The sequence below is a fragment of the Diadema setosum genome, chromosome 20 (assembly GCF_964275005.1).
Source record: "Diadema setosum chromosome 20, eeDiaSeto1, whole genome shotgun sequence".
Taxonomy (NCBI): Eukaryota; Metazoa; Echinodermata; class Echinoidea; order Diadematoida; family Diadematidae; genus Diadema; species Diadema setosum.
The window spans coordinates 24,525,265-24,544,610 of NC_092704.1; the positions used below are offsets into that span (position 1 = coordinate 24,525,265).

The window sequence follows — 19,346 nt, forward strand, 5'->3', positions numbered from 1 at the left end:
TGTAATGTAATGAAGGAATAAAATCCAAAAGAGAATGAGGAATTAGTAGTGTAAAAATAGAAAAAAAATAAATATATGGATAGTGTATATGAATTGTGAAAAAAAAATGTATCAGAGTGTATTAAATTGATGTTTTGGTATAAATTTTGTATCCATTTGTATAAATTTGTTTATATATTATGTTTCCCATTGATGAAGAATAAAATATTCTTAAAAAAAAAAAAAAAAAAAGAGCACGCACACGTGTCGATCGATCGATCGAATACGCTACTGTACTGAGTACTTTGTTTCCATTGATGAAGAATAAAGATTCAAACCCGGAACCACAAGGAGGTTGGGAGGGTTGAGAAAATGCTGGGAAGGGTCCGTGGGGTTGGGAGGGGAGCGGTAGAAAGAATGGTGGGAGCATTGGTTACAACGACTGGGTGGGAGTGACAATTAAAACGGATATACATTGTAATTGTATGTGTCAAGCTATTCTTTTCTTCTTCTTTTTTTTTTCTTTTAAAGAATCTGTTGTTTGCTGAGAGTACAGCTGGATTCGATTTCACAGTTATAGATTATGTAAGGCCTAAATGCTGATTTGTGTTGATTTTGGTATGTATTTTAATTTCTCATGTATTTGCATTTGATATGGAGTCAATATTATGGAAAAACACAACAACAAAATTGTTGGAGTCAATATTATGGAAAAAACAACAACAAAATCATTGAAGCAAATAAGTGCAATCACTGATCTCTGTGAAAAATATCTATGAGCGCAATGTCGGCTATGCTTGTTGTTGTTTGAGTTCATTTGGCAGTTATCATTTCCAAATAGGAATATTATGTTCAATCTTTATTCTTTTAAAAAAAAAAAATTCCAAATAGGGTGTAAATCATTTCTTCGTATATTTTTATTACACGTATTATACATTCAGTTTTCTTTTTCCAAACTTAGGAAGAAAAAAAAAAATGCTTTGCACAAGAATGATCCATTCTTACTTATTACGGTACATCTTGATGACAGCCATGTCCATCTTTAAAGATTGCAAATGTCATACAGGGAAAATTCTGAAAAGAAAGTTTCATAACTGCGAATAAAGTATTTTTTTTTTTCAATCCTAAGAGAACTCCTTACGTTTATTTTTCTTAATTATGCATAAAGTCTCATTCATAAATTCAAATTCATAAATTAGAATGCCCCTATCTCTCAAAGGGCTTATTTCTTGAGACATACTTAAAAGGGCTGATGAATACATGTATCTATTTTTATGTCTTGTGAATACATGATGAAAACAAAAGAGACCATCAGCACAACCTTCATATGCTAATTGTGTTGGGTTTTGTCTGCAGTTTTGTAACATTACTATTCTCAAATTAAGTGAAATGCTAATCTATGTTCAAGTTAACTTCATAGTAACATCAAACAAGGGTAGCATTTTTGTTAGAATTTGACATGAAGAAAAAAATGCTACTGAGTGATGAAGTTTCACATTTCTCGTGCAACAGAGGTATTACATATGTAATTGTAATACATGTACATTGTATCCTATGCACATTAGCTTAAATAGGCAATGTGAGCGCCACGTGACCCCTAATAGCAGGGGCGAATCCAATAATTCTGTAAAGGGGGGGGGGGGGGCGCAACTAATATTTCTGGTGCCACTTCCGGGTTTCATTTCATTTTTTTCTTTTTATTTCTTTTGTTTTTAATGAAAAATAAAGAGGGGGTGTGCGCCGGTTGCGCCCCCCTCTGGATCCGCCACTGAATAGTTTATGCTGCAGAAAAATATACTTTAACGAAGGACTTATGCAGTACAAATGCATCAACTGACTAGTAGTGTGCTTGGTACATGTATTTTGTGTCATCATAGTTCAAGTACACTTGTATGTACGATGTACAATGTATATGCCACATTCACTATTTTTTTTAATATGCTGATACATGTAATGAACTCAGGATGATACATGAATATCTTTTATCTGATTTTAAGTTTCCAGCCGAGAATATAAAGTAATATTCTTTACCAGAGCTCTCCCATGTAGCAATGTACACAGTTATTGCACTTTCATCCCAATCCACATCACCACAAAAAGAACACTGTTCTGTCTTGATACACATAGTTCTTTATTATACTTCTCCGTACATAGAGCACAAAACTCGGTGCGCAAACAAACATACCATACCAACAATGATTCTGTACACATAGATTTTTTTTTTTTTTAAATACCAGTAGAAGCAAATCACTGTACATGAATTTATCCCCATATCACTGTTTCTGGAATTTTGTCAATTGTGTGTATTGGCTGTCTGGCTGAACTCCTTAATACTTTCAAAGGAGCACACCAAATACTGTACGAGCTGAAATTACAGATATTTTCGCGAATTGCTACCTGGAGGACATTTTGGCGTGTTGTTAATTTCGCGGTTGCGAGGGTCTAACTGAACTTAGTTATTCCTGCGTTGTTATTTTCGCGGTTCAAAGGCTATTCGCGAAATTCACAAAAATAAAACCACCGCGAAATTTTCAGCTCATACAGTACACTGGTTCGTCGCAATCTGAAATGGCTGCCAAATTTAAATACCAGGTACACTCCCATAAAAACAGAACAGTGAAAAACAAACAAACAGCATACCAGAAATAAGTTGTACGTTCAAAACACAGAACCTGGGACACTCTAACAAGTCAAACAATTTTCGTTTTGTTTTCAACATGCAAAAGAATGTTAATGATGTACTGCACAATAAATCTCCCTTTCATACTTGAACTGTGTTGGAAATTAAACATGTTCCATTACACCTGCGTATTAAATTCACGACATTAACAGGCAAACAGTTACTACCACTCAAATGACATTCACAGTTATTGGCAAGTTGAATTTGGACCATAATCCTCCACCGCTCTTTCATTCTCTTCAATTGATATGTGGCTGCAGTCTGCCCTTCAAATATTATAGGCCTACTGCTATCTCATATTCATAACTCGGTCATACTTCTTGTCATCTGGGTGCATAATAAATATCATAATAACTGTTATAGATCACATCATTTATTTTTCTCCACATTCTTTTTGTAATGGGAAGTACTGAACTACAACTATCTTCATCAATAGTCTTGATAAAACTCTGAAATTTTTAAAGTCTGTGTCAAAGCCTCAGTGCACACATAATTTTACAATAGTTTCGATTCCTGTGTTTTATCTTCAAAACCAAAACCAATGAAAATCCAAATACAGTACTCTGTACTCTGCAATTTGGGGTTACAGGACATTGTAAGGTGTAGTAGAAATTTCTTGCATCATGCATGAAATACAAGAATGCGTACTATTTTCTCATTTCCTGCACGCTTAAACAAATCGCAGAAAGGTGAATGCCAATTGTTTTATTTATTCTGTTTCATTTCTAGGTTGATGATATGGATGCATTATTGCATATTTTTCCTTTTTACATTCTGAAGCATGAAACATAATTTTCCCAGCAAGTATGCAAAACAACACCATCAGCTTAAGAGGAATGTCATCTTCACTGATTTAATACAAGCAAGACGGTTTTGAACAGAAAACAGACAAACATGCTATCATACACAGAGTCTAATCTGCCATGGAACGCCATGTATTACAAGACACACCTTGACATAAACATATTTCAACTTTGAAACAAAGTATAAAAACCATGAGCTGAATAACATGGTATATATATTTTTGTAACGTTTGTTTTGGGTGTCTTTTGTTTTTCTTTTGTAACTTGCTCTTGTGTAGCATTTCAAATCTTGGATGTATCATGGTCTCCTTGACTACTGTAAGTTGTGATGCTGCCCCCTCTAGTTGATCACCGAGTTGAGGTCAGCGAAATATGCATGCATGAGCCCTTCCTCAGCGGACATACGTAGAGCTGGGTTGCACATCATCAGGCGCTGAACAAACAACAAAATTAGAGAAAAACGGAGATATTCAGTAAGACAAAACAGAGGTTTTGGACAATTAAGAAAAATTTAAAGAAACTCAATAAAAATTTCAAATACAGTGTATCTAATTTATCACAATAGAATGAACAGTAACATGTCAGAAAGACAGGCAGCGTGGATTAAAGCAAATCTTGTTTTACCAAGAGGGTGAAGTTAATTGTGCAGCTTTTGCTGATACTCTCCACATACAGGAGGTTGCATGTTCGATCTGTATCAAGTCTGTACCAAGTCGACAGAAGGAAGCAGCCCGAGATTGAAACTCTTTGCCTACTGCTTACTGGACAGCGACGCGATCAACACCCCTGAAGCCAGTTCATCATAGCATTGACATGATAAAGTTGGAAAAAATACCCAACCCTTCAACTCACCTCTTTTCTTTTCTTTTTCTTTTTTTTTTAATTCTCTCTGGTCTTATTCATAAAGTACTGGACATAAGAGAGTACTCAATAGAGAGAAAGGGAAAAAAAAAATGATAGTCTCCAATGCCACCCCCCCCCCCAAAAAAAAAAAAAAAAAATGGTGAGCCTTGCACATGACTACTGTTGACCCGTTGAGGACGGACTGATTTGCTACAACACGCATTTCCCATAGACCCCTACTCGGGACTCATCCTCAATGGGTTAAAGTGGAAATTTTCACAGTACTTGTATAGAAATTTTCGCAAATTTCACGAGACCAGAAACCAGCGCAAAAATAACAAGGAAAAGTAGAAATTACGCGGTGCGTAAAATATGTCCCCGCCGGAAGTAGCATTTAGTAGCAAAATGTACAATATAGGTAAAAAGATCAAGGTCAAAGGTGAAAGAAGTCAAGGGTCAAAATTCTATGTAGAAGTTTTGAAGCCCTTACCTAGTGCCATCACATAAAGCAAACGGAATCGAAATCGGGTTAGAAATGACGAAGGAGTAGCATTTTGTAGCCAATGTACAATATAGGTAAAAAAATCAAGGTCAAAGGTCAAAGAAGTCAAAGGTCAAAATTCTGTGTAGAAGTTTTGAAGCCCTCACCTAGTGCCATCACATAAAGCAAACGGAATCGAAATCGGGTTAGAAATGGCGAAGGAGTAGCATTTGGTAGCAAAATGTACAATACAGGTCAAAAATCAAGGTCAAAGGTCAAAGAAGTCAAAGGTCAAAATTCTGTGTAGAAGTTTTGAAGCCCTCACCTAGTGCCATCACTTAAAGCAAACGGAATCGAAATCGGGTTACAAATGGCGAAGGAGTAGCATTTGGTAGCAAAAAAGTACAATATAGGTAAAAAATCAAGGTCAAAGGTCAAAGAAGTCAAAGGTCAAAATTCCGTGTAGAAGTTTTGAAGCCCTCACCTAGTGCCATCACATGAAGCAAACGGAATTGAAATCGGGTTACAAATGGCGAAGGAGTAGCATTTTGTAGCAAAAAAGTACAATATAGGTCAAAAATCAAGGTCAAAGGTCAAAGAAGTCAAAGGTCAAAATTCTGTGTAGAAGTTTTGAAGCCCTCACCTAGTGCCATCATATAAAGCAAACGGAATCGAAATCGGGTTACAAATGGCGAAGGAGTAGCATTTTGAAGCAAAATGTACAATATAGGTCAAAGGTCAAGGTCAAAGGTCACAACTGAAATTCTGTATAGAAGTTTCAAAGCTCCTATGTAGTGCTATCATATAAAGCAAACAGAATCAAAATCGGGTTAGAAATGGCGAAGGAGTAGCATTTTGAACATTTTGATCACACACGGACGCACGGACGCACGGACGGACACACGGACGCACGGACGGACACACGGACACACACACGTACGGAGCCCGTTTCATAGTCCCCTGCTCGAACTCGTTCGGCGGGGACAAAAAACATGCACATTGTTTGGGACATCGTATGTTCCACTTATGAATGTCTTGATTCAGCAGAACATCTTACCCATGAAAATATCCACTTTTACAGTATACAGTGCTATGTGACTACTTCACCCTTTCCTCTACTCTGCTCTGGTCCCGCCCACGTACACCCCTACTTGTCTTACCTGTAGCAAGTCACGTCCAGTGGCTGACAAACTCGGCACAACTGATGCCAGTGGAGTTGTGACAGGGTAGATGGGATATGGCTGTTGGTATAGAAGACAGAAGCATTTTAAAGTTGACATATCAATTTAAAAGTGAATACAGTGGACTCCCATTGTGACGAAGTCCTCGGGACAGGCAGTTTTCTTTCGTTATATCGAAATTCAATTATAACTGAACAAATAAGCAATAAAAAACATAGAACCGATAATGTTGCGGCCTGATTTTTTATTTTGTTGTAACCGGAATCTCGTTGCAACCGTGTTCTTTATAACGGGAATGCATTGTACATCATTTTACTGAAATTTTTTTCCTAGTGTTGCAATAGTAATTTATCGACAGTTGGCTTATTTTATTTCTTTTTTTTTGCACACTGAATGCACTGACTTAGTAATTTTCAAATACTGTAAAACGAGGAATGTTCGTGTGCATTTTAATTTCGCGAGAGTCAAGATTCAAGAAATTAAAATGTAAGTGAAAGTTCTTGTCTACACTATATGAATGTTGGAGGCAACTCACGAAACTTTCATGCTGCGAAAAAGGCTGTTCAATTCACGAAAATTTTGCACCACAAAAATATGGTGTTTTACAGTAGTCCCAAATTGGCATTTTATTCTTTCTCTTTGACAGTTTACAAATATACTTTGCCTTGAGAGTTTCTTGTTAAAACTATGGGCAGAGGGAGTTCCTTTGGAGGGACTGAGGCCTATAGTTTGAACAAGAAACTCAAAATTAGGAAAAGTATATCTGTTTTATATTTTGGATCAAAAATTTAAACAAAAGAAGGGGAAAAGGGGGGAAAATGCAAAATGAGAAGTTGCATGGTGGATGCGATGATGTGAAGGGATCCTACATAAGAAGCATGTCGCAGCGCACGATGTCAGAACTACTAAAGTACTTTGTGATGTTTGTAAAAAATGTTACATTTGACAAGCGCACGACACACGGTGCAAAGCAACGCGCAATGTCAGAATTGTTTTCATGACGCCACAATCATTTTGTTAAAAATTGTTACATTTTGCAGAGTGACGGTACGAGCAGTGCGCAATGTCAGAATTGCTTTGCGATGTCACAATTGTTTGTTAAAAAATGTTACATTAAACAGAGTGACAGGTATAAAGTTGCACACAATTTCAGAATTGCTTTGTGACATCATTTTGCAAATAGTATACTACAGATTTGCAAAATGATGTCATAGAAGTGACGTCATTTTGCAAATAGTACTTTACGGAGTGTCAGCTTTCTGACATAGCTGAAAATACCTTTAATCACATGAAGCTCTTTCAACAAATCACCAAAGGATAAATTCTTGATCCAAAATATAATTAATAATATCATGACTATATGTCAAGATGTGCTTTGTGAGAGTTTTAGCCCCCTTTCCTCTCTTGAAAATCACTTGCTGTTATACACTAAAACATGGCGGGAACCAAAACACGGTGGCAACTAAAACACAGTGGTAATCTCTAGATTGCTTTGATTGTCCATTGTTAGCTCCACTGAGGTCATTTCATTTTTTTTTTAACCTATAAATTTACCGTTTTAGGCACTTTTATCATTGATATGATTTATATAATTTCATTAAATCACTTTGGAGGGATGATTCATGCCTTGTATCAAAAGAGTTAAAGGGGAAATCCAGTCCAAATTTAAGTTAGTCTAATAAGAAAGAGTAAAATATTACAAGTTCAACGGTATGAATTTCTATCGAAATTGGATGAAAAATAAGCAAGTTATGAAATTTTGAAGTTTCTCTATTTTTTCAGGAAACAGTTCTTGAATGGTCAATATGAATACGCAAATGGCAAAGTGAGCATGTCATCCCCTCACAAATTGCAATATAGTTTGTACATAAAATTGTGAGATTTCCAGTTTTTCACTCAAATGCAATTATGCCCAAGGCTCAAATCCTCATATATCTAAGTGTTCACTATTCTGAAGTTATTCAACCAGAAATAACATCATGTTTCAGACTGCAGTGATAGAAACACTTTTGTACACGATCAATGGAAAATTATGAGGTTATGACACTCATTTGCATATTCATACCCACTGTACAAGAACTGTTTTGCAGAAGTTAGCAAAACTTCAAAATGTCTTAACTTCCTTATTTTTCATCTGATTTAAGTAACATTTCTACCACTGAACTCGTAAGATTTTACTCTTTTTATATCAGACTAACTTATATTTGGGCTGGATTTTCTCTTTAAAGGATAACTTTTTGACACACTTCCTGGTATGGTCGTATGTATATTTCTGTATCTATGTACAATGTACCTGTATCTATGGTTATTACTTATATATGTGTGATACACACACACAGGCACATACACAAACACACACATATACACCTTGAATTCTGGCAGCTTTGAGATCCCCGGCCATGTGTCTTCAGTTGAAGTCCCCAGTAGCTTAAAGATCCTCTTCAGTTGATCCTCAACGTCATTACCAGGAAATAGTGGTCGCCCTGCATTGGCCATCTCTGTGGGAGGGAAATAAAGGATCGACAGGTAAGTTTACTAAGGTTTTCACACATTAGTGAATATTTCTTTGATCTCTGAAGCCACAATAACAAAAAATTCAATAGGTTAGTTTAGGCAACATTAATTTCATCTTCATGGATTCTTGACCCCAACCCATCCCATGTCTATTCTGGTTGCAATGATCATACACAACTCTGTACTGTACAAGTGGAGATTTTTGCGTTGTTAAAATTTTAGCGCATTTCGCGCAACCAGAAGATATCACGAAAATAAGAGCACACAAATATATTTGCTTGACATAATGTTCCAGTACTAGTAGTTAATGTCTTGATTCTGTGGAATTAAAAACACATGAAACTCTTCTTAACAGGTCAAGTGGAAAAATAAGTTGCGCAAAAATATCAACTTTTACGGTATATAAATCATACTGTAACAGCTGTAATTTTGAAGTACAGGTATTTTCGCGAATGGAGATGTCATAGACATTTTTGCGATTTTGACTTTGCAGCTATGGTAAGTGCACTAACGCCTGATGGTTTACAATATTTTCATGAGTTATTATTAAGGTTTGCGCCCCAATCGTGATTTGTGAAATTTGCAACAATTAAACCCTCACCAAATAACTGTTGTTTTTTTTTTTTTAGTAAGGGGTTTGCATACAATTTCAAGATTATGGCACACCATTCTAGTCACAACCAAATCAGGGAAAAGACACACTATGAGGATAGGGGTCAATATCTTTTTAAATCATCTCCAGTGGCTTTATAAGACATCACTTCATTTTTTTTTATGTTCATTGACACAAGCATTGTCTACTAACAGAGCACGTTCACTTTCCTTTTCTTAGACAAAGTGTGTTCATCACACTATAATCACCCCTTCGGTATTTCTATGTATCAATCCTATGACTTGATTGTATGCACATTTTTACCCTGGTCACTTGTATGAGGTACTGTAACACAAAATATTTTCGCGGCATGAAATTTTCACGAATTGGAGCCAACAGCCTTTTTCGCGCCATGAAATTTTGCGAGTTGTCTCTGACATTCAATTCGTATAGTGTAGACAAAAACTTTCATGTGCATTTTAACTTCGTGAATCTTGGCTCTCACGAAATTCACAAAATTAAAATGCATGCGACCATTCCTCGTTTTACAGTAGTCATTTATTGGCCTTTAAAGGATGGTTATTGACATGAAGGTGGTCAAAACTGTCATCATGATATTTTATACATTGTTAGAATTCTTTACTCAGTTGTTACCATTTATAAATGTCATTCCACTGTCTACCATAAGAAAGCGATTAAACAAAATGAAAGGCTGTTGGACATTGATATTTCTCTTTGGTCAAGAGGGGGAAGCACCTGCAAAAATGCATCCGGCTGACCACATGTCAATGGACGTCGTGTAGACCTTGGCCCCAAACAGGACATCTGGGGGGCGATACCAGAGAGTGACCACCTCTGCTGAGTAGCAGCGCACCGGAATGCCGAAAGCACGAGCCAGGCCAAAATCAGCCAGCTTCAGTTCTCCATTCTATAGGGAATGTGTAAAAGGGCAGGATGAAATCAAAAATTTATATTACTCTTGCATATGGACTGCAAAATCATAGCAATTGGTTTTCATCTGTTGCATAGTCTTTGGAGCTTCATCTTAAATGCTACCACATACATTGTATGCACATTAGTCTGCACTGCAGTCAACCTTGTCTAAGTCAGACCTATTTGCACTGAAAAAATAGCTTCGACTTATAAATTCAGCTTCTATGAGGGATTAAAATCAATAGAATATAAAGAGATGAGGACTTAAAAAGACCTTCGACTTAGACGATTGTTCGACTTATGCGAGTCCAACTTAAATGGTTGACTGTATTATAGATTATATAGCACTATTATTACCATATTAGTCTGCCATGTTGAGCAAGCCACCCTCTGATAGTCTTCAAGGGAACAAAATTTATGATTTGACGATTGTTGATTAAAAATAACAAGGTCACAAAACTGTTCCGATTAGATAGGCATCCCATCGTGTGTGTAAAAACTGGTGCATCTTTGAATCCTGGGAAACATTATTGGATGTACCATGTACGTCAAGATGCCTTCTCATAGGACTTTGTGTGCAATTAAATTTACTTTCTGGATGTTGCTTTTCCTGTATATGTGTGCCAACTATTTAAATAGGTCAGGGGTATCAAACTAGGACACCAAGTATCATGGTGCCTTCATCATTAGGCTAATTCATACATTTTGATTGACAAGTCTGAACATAGAGTGCTCTTCAATCACTGAAGGGTTCTATTTCACACGGTTTGTATTACAGGCTTGGCAGTTGTAATGATATACATCCAAGGTTAAAAAAATAAATCATGAAATATAATCCAAGGGTAAAAATGCACGGGAGATGTGATTACAAACATCATACAAACAAATGTGCATATGGAGATATCATCCCTCCTTCAGATACTGCCAGGAATCTTGGAATCATTTTTGACTCTAATCTTTCCATGGAAAGCCACATCTTGGCTGTATCCAGAGCAGCTTTCTTAGCTCTCAGAAACATTGGCTTGATCCGCAAGTACATCAATAACCATGTTGCAGAACTTCTGGTGCATGCATACATCACATCGAGGCTTGACATGGGAAATTCAGTATTGTATTATCTGAATAAATCGCAAATACACAGACTTCAGCGCCTGCAGAATAGCGCAGCTAGAGTTGTCACCATGTCCAGGAAGAGTACAAGCATCAACTCTCTTCTGAAAAAGCTACATTGGCTATGTGTTGAACAGCGGATTGAGTATAAGATCAGTTTGGTTGTGTACAAGGCACTGAATGGCAGTTCTCCATCATATATATATGTGATCTACTAGAGCCATATGTCCCAGCAAGAGAAAATATACGTTCTGCAGACAAGTACCTGCTGGTGGAACACAGAGCACACAACTCCTGGGGAGCTCGTTCATTCCTCGTGGCTGCTGCAAAGATATGGAATGGCCTTCCACAGTCAATCCGCAGAGCTCTTACCACAGAATCTTTTAAAACAGCCCTCAAGACCCATCTCTTCAAATTGAAAAACTAGCCAATGTGTAAAAATGTATGTTTACACATTTGGAGACAATTACTTCCTGGAACTATTTCTTTTTATTTTTAACTGTCATATCGCAAGCGGTGACCCCATGAAATTTAAGCTGAATTATGTATTTATTTTGGAGCAAGCGCCATGAGCGCCTGACTTGGCAGATACCGGCGCTATACAAGACTTTATCATCATCATATGAAGTGATTCATTTTCTATTTTGATATGCTTACAGCAGGGGGAAATACTTGTCTTAAAAGGGAAATTATAATATTTATCCATTAAACTTTCAATGAAAGGAAATTGTCCCAAATGGCAGAGGCTATTTCATATATATCATGCATTTGGACACAGAAAACATACTGAGAATCCCAAGAGAAAATTAGAGGAAAAGCAAGGAAACTACATTGTATCAGCTTCTGCCATGTTGAATTTCACATTTTCTTGATTGGAACTATTCATACCTCTACACAAGAAACAAATTGAATGATATTTCTTTACACTACAAAAACACAAAAGTCAGTAACAAGTGAAACATTGTCTATTTTCTATCGAAAATATTAGCAATTTAATGTGAAACTTAACAGTCATTGAGCCAGGACAGCAACTCCTGATGAACACAATGCATCCTATCCTATGTTGGATAACTAATACTCACATGGTCACATTTTTTTTTCTTTTTTCATTTCATTCCACTTTCAACTGATCGCTTGCTCTGAATCTTCTACACTTCATTGAAAAAACATATTTCTTTCTGGCTTGTTTTCTTTGTATCCTGTTAACTCAAGTCCATTTAGGGCGTGGTGAAGCCATAACTAAGATGGAAAGTGGCTTTAGTATGACAAACTATACAACTAGAATATTCTGGACATGCGGATAAAACTGCACACATGGTACTGTTACTAAAGAAGGAAAATATTCTTTTCCACACCATACACACAATTATAGCATTGAAACTCTTCACTATGAAATGCATGCATGAAAATTTTATGTAGTACTTCTTGGATTTTTCATTTTTATTTTTTTATTTTTTTTATTTATCTATTGATTTATTATTATTATTATTTTTTTTTTTTTTTTTTGGGGGGGGGGGTAGTTACTGTCCTTTGCAAATCATGGTATTTATGTAGTTACTCAGTTACTATGGTGCCTGTTTTCACAATAGGCAAAAATATTGTCATGTTTCCAGAAAAATGGCAATCTCTTGGAAACTGATAAAGTGTGGATTGATTGACAGTCAGTGACAAATCACACTTTGAAAGTATTAAATGATCAAAACATATGTTTTAAAGCATATTAAAGGACAAGTTCACCTTCATAAACATAATGATTGAGAGAATGCAGCGATATCAGTAGAACACATTAGTGAAAGTTTGAGGAAAATTGGACAATCGATACAAAAGTTATGAATTTTTAAAATTTTTGAGTTGGAACCGCTGGATGAGGAGACTACTAAGGCTCATGATATCATATGAGTACAACAGTATAAAAAAAAAATGTAAAGAAAATTCAACATATTTTCATTTTTTCGCATTTAATAAAAGAGCACTTGACTTGCCTCTTTCTAAAGACAATGGGAATAATATTACCCATAACATATGTCAGTAACGAGTCAAGGGAATGTGTACTTTTTTCAAAAGATGAAATTTTGTGAAATTCTTTTTATATTTTCCTTATATTGTTGTACGCATGTGACATCATACAATGCAGTAGTCTTCTCATCCAGCGGTAACTGCACAAAAACTTCAAAAATTCATAACTTTTGAACAGATTGTCCGATTTTCCTCAAACTTTCAATGATGTGTTCTACTAATATTGCTACTTTCTCTCAATCCTTATGTTAATGAAGGTGAACTTGTCCTTTAAAGGGAAGGTAAACCCAAAGAGCAATGTGGATTGAGTGAAAGCAGCAACATTAGTAGAACACATCAGTTAAAGTTTGAGAAAAATCGGACAATCGATGCAAAAGTTTTGGTGTTGGAACCGCTGGATGAGGAGACTACTAGAGGATATGACATATGAGTGGACAACAATACAAAGAAAATATAAAGGATATTCAACAAAAATTCACTTTTCTAGAATTATGAAAGAGCAGTGGACCAACCGCTTTCAGAAAGCAGGGGGAATAATTGCTACCCTTAACATATGTCAATATCAAGTTGATGGAATTTGTCATTTTCATGAAAAATGGATTTTTGTAGTATTTTCTTTATATTTTCTTGATATTGTAGTCCACTCATACATCATAACCTCTAGTAGTCTCCTCATCCAGCGGTTCCAACACCAAAACTTTAAAAATTCATAACTTTTGCATCGATTGTCCGATTTTCTTCAAACTTTCACTGATGTGTTCTACTAATGTTGCTGCTTTCACTCAATCCACATTGTTCTTGGGGTTTATCTTCCCTTTAAAGTGGTTATAACTACCTTGTTTATCAGGAGATTCTGTGGCTTGAGATCACGGTGGAGTACATGGTGGCTGTGACAAAAGGCTAGGCCCCTCAGTAGCTGGTACATGAAGGACTAGAACAACCAACCAGAAGAAGAAAAAGAAGACTATAAAAATGAAAGGCTCAATAGGCTTGCTTACTAATGTTTGAAATCCATGGATATTTGACATGGGATTGTGGTAGGAAGCTACTCTGTTCATCTGCTTCTACCCAGCACCCTTCATCAGTGGGCCTACTAGAAATGCAGTTTGCATGGATAACATGTTACTATATCAGACATTGCTCAGGCAAGCTCTCTGGGTGTTAGAACCAAACTATTTTATGAATGGTATGCAGAGTATGTTAAACTGGGCCCTGTTGCATTAAAAAACAACAACAATAAAACAGACAGTCGGGAAAAATCAAATTTAAGTCAGCTGTTAGCTAATGAAAATGGAGCACTTCTGATTTTACAGACTTACGTTTGATTTTCTGATTTAAGTTTAATCTCAACTTTCATGCAACAGGGCCCTGGTCTGTTCTTATAAAAAACAACCTACAACACTGCCTTTGCATCAGAACATGAAGAACTACATGAAAAACTGTCAAACTGATAAATACTTGGGCAAGAGTAAATCAAAACATCTCTCAGATCTCTCATTGTGTTCTCTAACTGCACACAACAAAACTTGCCTGTGAGGTCATGACCCTTTATTTCCAAGCAGCACAAGATTAGCATGAGACAATATCCTAGGAAGGTTAACAGGTGCATAACATATGGAAACTGGTGAGATTTCACACATTCTGACGTAAGAATGTCAGCGAGACAGAAACGCACACTTATGCTAAAACACATGTACATATTGCCCTCAAGCAGCAAGCTATTTCATTGTCTTCCCTTACAGTGTTAAATATTACCAGACAGAGAGTGACCTTTTCCAATCTATCAGCTTACTGATATTCCAAATATGCATACCAACTCCCTTTCTGGTAGATCAATTTAATAACATTTCAAATATTATGCATACCATTAAAATGATTGTTCATGACAACCAAGTAACTTGCCCCCCAAGGCCCATTCATCATAGCAACATACAATGAATGCAGCTTGGTACCGAAATGGTTTTGTAGGAACAGGTGAAGTGAATATTGCACACTGGAGTACTCAGCCAAATGGGGAAAGAGCAACCCTCGAGATGAATGAATAATATACATTATACATTTCTTTTGAATTAAATGATATCCATACAGTGGCTACCAGCCTTATACAGCCACCAAAAAAAAAAAACAAAAACAAAAATCCCCCAAGAGAAAAGCCATGTTAAAGCAGCCACCTGTCTATAATGGCCACTTCCCCCCCCCCCTTTTTTTTTTTTTTTTTTTTTTGCTCCCTTAGGTGGCTGCTATAGACAGACCATGTTTGACTGTACCTTCACTGTGTCAGGATCAATCTCTCCATTGCAGGTGTCAAAGTACTTCTTGAGGTCCTGGTCACAGTACTCAAAGACCAGAGTCAGTTTCTTCTCGCTGTGCAGGACGTCATAGAGCTGCACAATGTTCTTGTGCTTCAGCTCCTTCAGCAGGCAGATTTCCCTCAGCGCTGAACTCGGAACACCCTGGCAGCATTTGGAAAAAAGACAAGGATAAATGAATTTTGCACTTGCTGCAGGGGTACTTAATTCATAATATATGATTATCTGCATTCATCGCTTTCCATCTTAATGATGTAATCTATAATCCTCAATTCAAAATTTTCAAAAGTCATGCAAGACGTCTATATAAAGTGAAGTGAACATATCATCAACAGTAAATCAATGCTGGATGCAGCAATGGATACTCACATTGACATTGATTCACTAAGTGCCAAATGACGACATAAATGGTATCCCGGGGTACCAAATAAAAATCAGCCATTTTTTTTGAATTATTATTATTTTTTTTTTGTTAAGGTTGTACCCTGGGTGCCAAAAAGTGGAAAATTTTTTTGGTGCTGGAGCTAGCGCGTGCTAGCCACTGCACTGCACTGCACACGCTATTGCTAGCACAGCATACCATGCATGCATAGTATAACATGCAGTGGCATGGGAATGACTATACAGTACACGCACACACAGTGCATGCATTTCTCTGCGGCTGTCCTCGAGTGGACGTGAGGTGGGGCTACACAACGTGGTACCCCGGGGTACAACGGTACACCGGGGTAACGCATGATGCATCAAATGTTAATTTCAAAACAAACCAACCACATACTTGCTTCCATTCTACAAAATCATCCATTCACAGAGCATTTTTTTATGTGCTTCATGGTAACAAAATAATAAATGGGAGGTACTTTTTCTTTTTCTAGGAGGGAAAATGAGGAAGAAGTATGGAAGAAAACAATCACATCATGCATTACATTGTACCTCATCTTAAGTTAGCTCCACACATGCAGGCCGAGGTGTATGGAGAATGTATGCTATTCAAAACAGACAAACATTTAACAGGTTGATAAAACAGATAAGCAACTCCCTTTGGGATAGGCAGTTTATTTTCATTATGTCGAAATTTTGTTATAGGCAGCTAAGAAATAAAGTATACTGTAAAACATGATATATTCACGGCATGAAATTTTCTCGGATTGGAGCCGACGGCCTTTTCTGCTGTATGAAAGTTTCGTGAACTGCCACTGGCATTCAATGCATATAGCGTAGACAAGAACTTTCGCGTGCATTTTAATTTCGCGAATCTCTGCGCTCGCGAAATTCGCGAAATTAAAATGCACACGAACATTCCTCGTTTTACAGTATAAAGATATACGGACAATAATTTGGGGACCTGAAATTTTACTTTGTTGTAATGAGAGTTTCGTTAAAACCGCGTTCGATAATAACAGGAGAGCACTGTAATTCCAAGGAGTGTGAGGTGATATAAATGCAGGTTTGAAATTTGAAGGCAGAATTCCTTTTTTAAGGAAATGTTATTTGGCTTTTGAATCCCGACCACCCATAATTACCTCATCGTCATCATCCAGTCGCACTCTCTTGAGTGCTACGATTTCCTGAGTGTCGCGGTTCTTTGCCTTGAAAACGGTTCCATATGTGCCTGGACAAAAAAAAAACAAAGATATTTGGTTATTGCTCACAACAATTTACTGTAATACACACAGATTTTTCTATCAAATCAAAAGACTGCTCCCTGATTGAAGCAACCTGGAAAAGGAGAAAGTAGTCTTGAATGATTGTAGCCAACAGGCCTTTAAAAAAAAAGAGAGAAAAAAAATGACGTTCTAAAAAAACCCAGAAAGTACGACAGACAGATAACAAGGAAGTTACAAAGTATAAAGTGAAAGGGAAAAACGATTGTGCTGTTTAAAACTTCATTACCCAGTACATGCAGCATGACCAATGTATTAATGCCCATTGCCATTGGACACCATCATAAACTAAATTCTGAAAAAAAAAAATCGGAAAGACTTCCTTATAATGCAAATATGCACTCACTTACATTTGCACTCACTTACATTTGATGCACTCACTTACATGTGATGCACTTACAAGTGATGCACTCACTTACATTTGATAAGTGGTGGGGTTCATGTACAATTGTATGGGGGGGGGGGGGGGGCATATAAGATTATTAAGGAAGTCTTGCCAAGAAATCAATACGGTCCCAATTCAGATAACCTTTACCACGTACATTGGACCCTGCTATCACACTAAGTAATCATATCAAAACATAATACTTTTATACATTGCTTGTCACTAAGCTATTTAAACTGAACAGACACAAAACATCTTGCAAATTTTCTGATCAATATGAACAGTGACATGACAACCGACTGAGAAGGAATCCCTCCAATAGCAATGATTCTGAAGAAACAAACCAGTACTAGTCAGTCATAAATGACTAGTTTTAGTGGCCTACTAACGTCTAGTGTACTTTTTGGGCTGTGAATCTATGACCATGATCATGGACCATGGTTTGCATAGATGCAAACATTTTTCACTTGGTCTTCCATTGAATTACTTATGATCTATCTACATAAACATCCCAGTTTAGCTTCGACGAGCTGCTACAGGGATTATCATTTCAAGATTCAAGAACATATGATATTTATCTAGTGTCTATAAACTAATACTACATATCTAAGTAATTTGTTGTCCTGAAAAATTCGTATTGCTCAGCAGCCAGTCTATCGACTCTCGCATTATCAATACATGTATCACGCATCTCCTCATCATTCTCGAATAGCCAGGAATTAAAAATTTTTACTCGTCCTGTAGGCTGTATTTCATGGGGTACTTTTTGCTGGTAATACTGGTATATGTTGATGGTTTAAACTGATACACTGTATGTAGCAAAGCAGCAACCATTCAGAAGAGAACATCCGTAAAAACCAAGCGAGTTACATTCTAATTCAAGTTTCAACTCATCGTCATCGCATCGACGCGACGAAGCGACGCGACGCGTAACGGAAAGATATCAAGCACTACAGTAACATGAATATGCGGGACTGTATTCCCTTTCACCGGGCTCAATGTCATTTTGCAATTAATCATTTACAAAAAGACAAAAGCTTGTTCAAAACATAAAATGTTGAATTACCTTCTCCAATTTTCTCGAGACGTTCATATTTTTGCATTTCCAGTCTTCTGTGCTCCGGAAAACAGCATTCGTCCACGGTTGTTTCGTTCAAAACCGCGGTAGTTTTTGTTCTGCTGTGTCCTTCCCTCTGAGCGAGAAGATTATTATGATCGATATTATTTTGGCGAACACAAAATTGGCTTGCTGGCGCTATACGGTGGGCGCAAAATCGGCCTCAAAATATTCAGCCCTATTCCTACACAACTAATTTGTGTGTTGTTGCTGTTGTTGTTGTTGTTTTCCAGCCCCAGAATTTGGCTAAGATTCATGCATGCATTGTAGGATTTATACTAGGGATGTAGAATACATAGCTTGACTAGGGAGCCGAAAGGCTCTAACTTTAGAGGTGCAGACCTATCTTTCTATGTGCATGATGCAATATCCGAAGTACCTTCTAGAGCCGGTGAGCCTCGCCGGAAGTCACTGAACTGCAATTCTGATTTGGCTGCGCTCTGACTCCCTGGAGCTACACGCCTGATTGTAACTAGTCTCACATCATGAACACATATTTTCAAAATAAAGAAATAAAGAAAGAAAAGGAAGGAAGTAAGGAACTAGAACGAAGAAAGAAAGGAATAAGGAAAGGGATGAGAAAAAAGAAAGAATATAAGAAAGAGAGAGAGAGAGAGAGAGAGAGAGAGAACTCATGATGTGATGGGAACAATTAATTTTGCCTTGCGATATAGTCGAACGCGTTGAGTACACAACAAGGATCAGTGAACGGATATAATGTATAGCCAATTTATACACA

The 19,346-nt window shown here is 36.9% G+C and overlaps 1 protein-coding gene across 1 annotated transcript; it reads right to left on the reverse strand.

The window, feature by feature from the left end:
- Positions 1-2,086: 2,086 nt before the first annotated feature.
- LOC140243901 (cyclin-dependent-like kinase 5) lies at positions 2,087-18,719 on the reverse strand. Its single transcript, XM_072323571.1, has 8 exons — positions 18,557-18,719; positions 16,965-17,053; positions 15,400-15,585; positions 13,968-14,063; positions 9,830-10,001; positions 8,335-8,465; positions 5,947-6,027; positions 2,087-3,895 (listed from the first exon to the last, which is right to left on the reverse strand). Exons 1-8 carry the CDS (start codon positions 18,591-18,593, stop codon positions 3,803-3,805), a joined length of 885 nt encoding a protein of 294 aa, XP_072179672.1. The 5' UTR covers positions 18,594-18,719; the 3' UTR covers positions 2,087-3,802.
- Between the last annotated feature and the right edge of the window lie 627 nt (positions 18,720-19,346).

Excerpts from the sequence above, each read along its gene's own strand:
- LOC140243901 (XM_072323571.1), bottom strand. The coding sequence starts at position 18,593 with ATGCAAAAATATGAACGTCTCGAGAAAATTGGAGAAG. Across the intron at positions 8,466-9,829 it reads AGCCGGATGCATTTTTGCAG|AGATGGCCAATGCAGGGCGA; the intron begins GTGCTTCCCCCT and ends TCCCTCCCACAG. Across the intron at positions 6,028-8,334 it reads CAAAGCTGCCAGAATTCAAG|CCATATCCCATCTACCCTGT; the intron begins GTGTATATGTGT and ends CTATACCAACAG.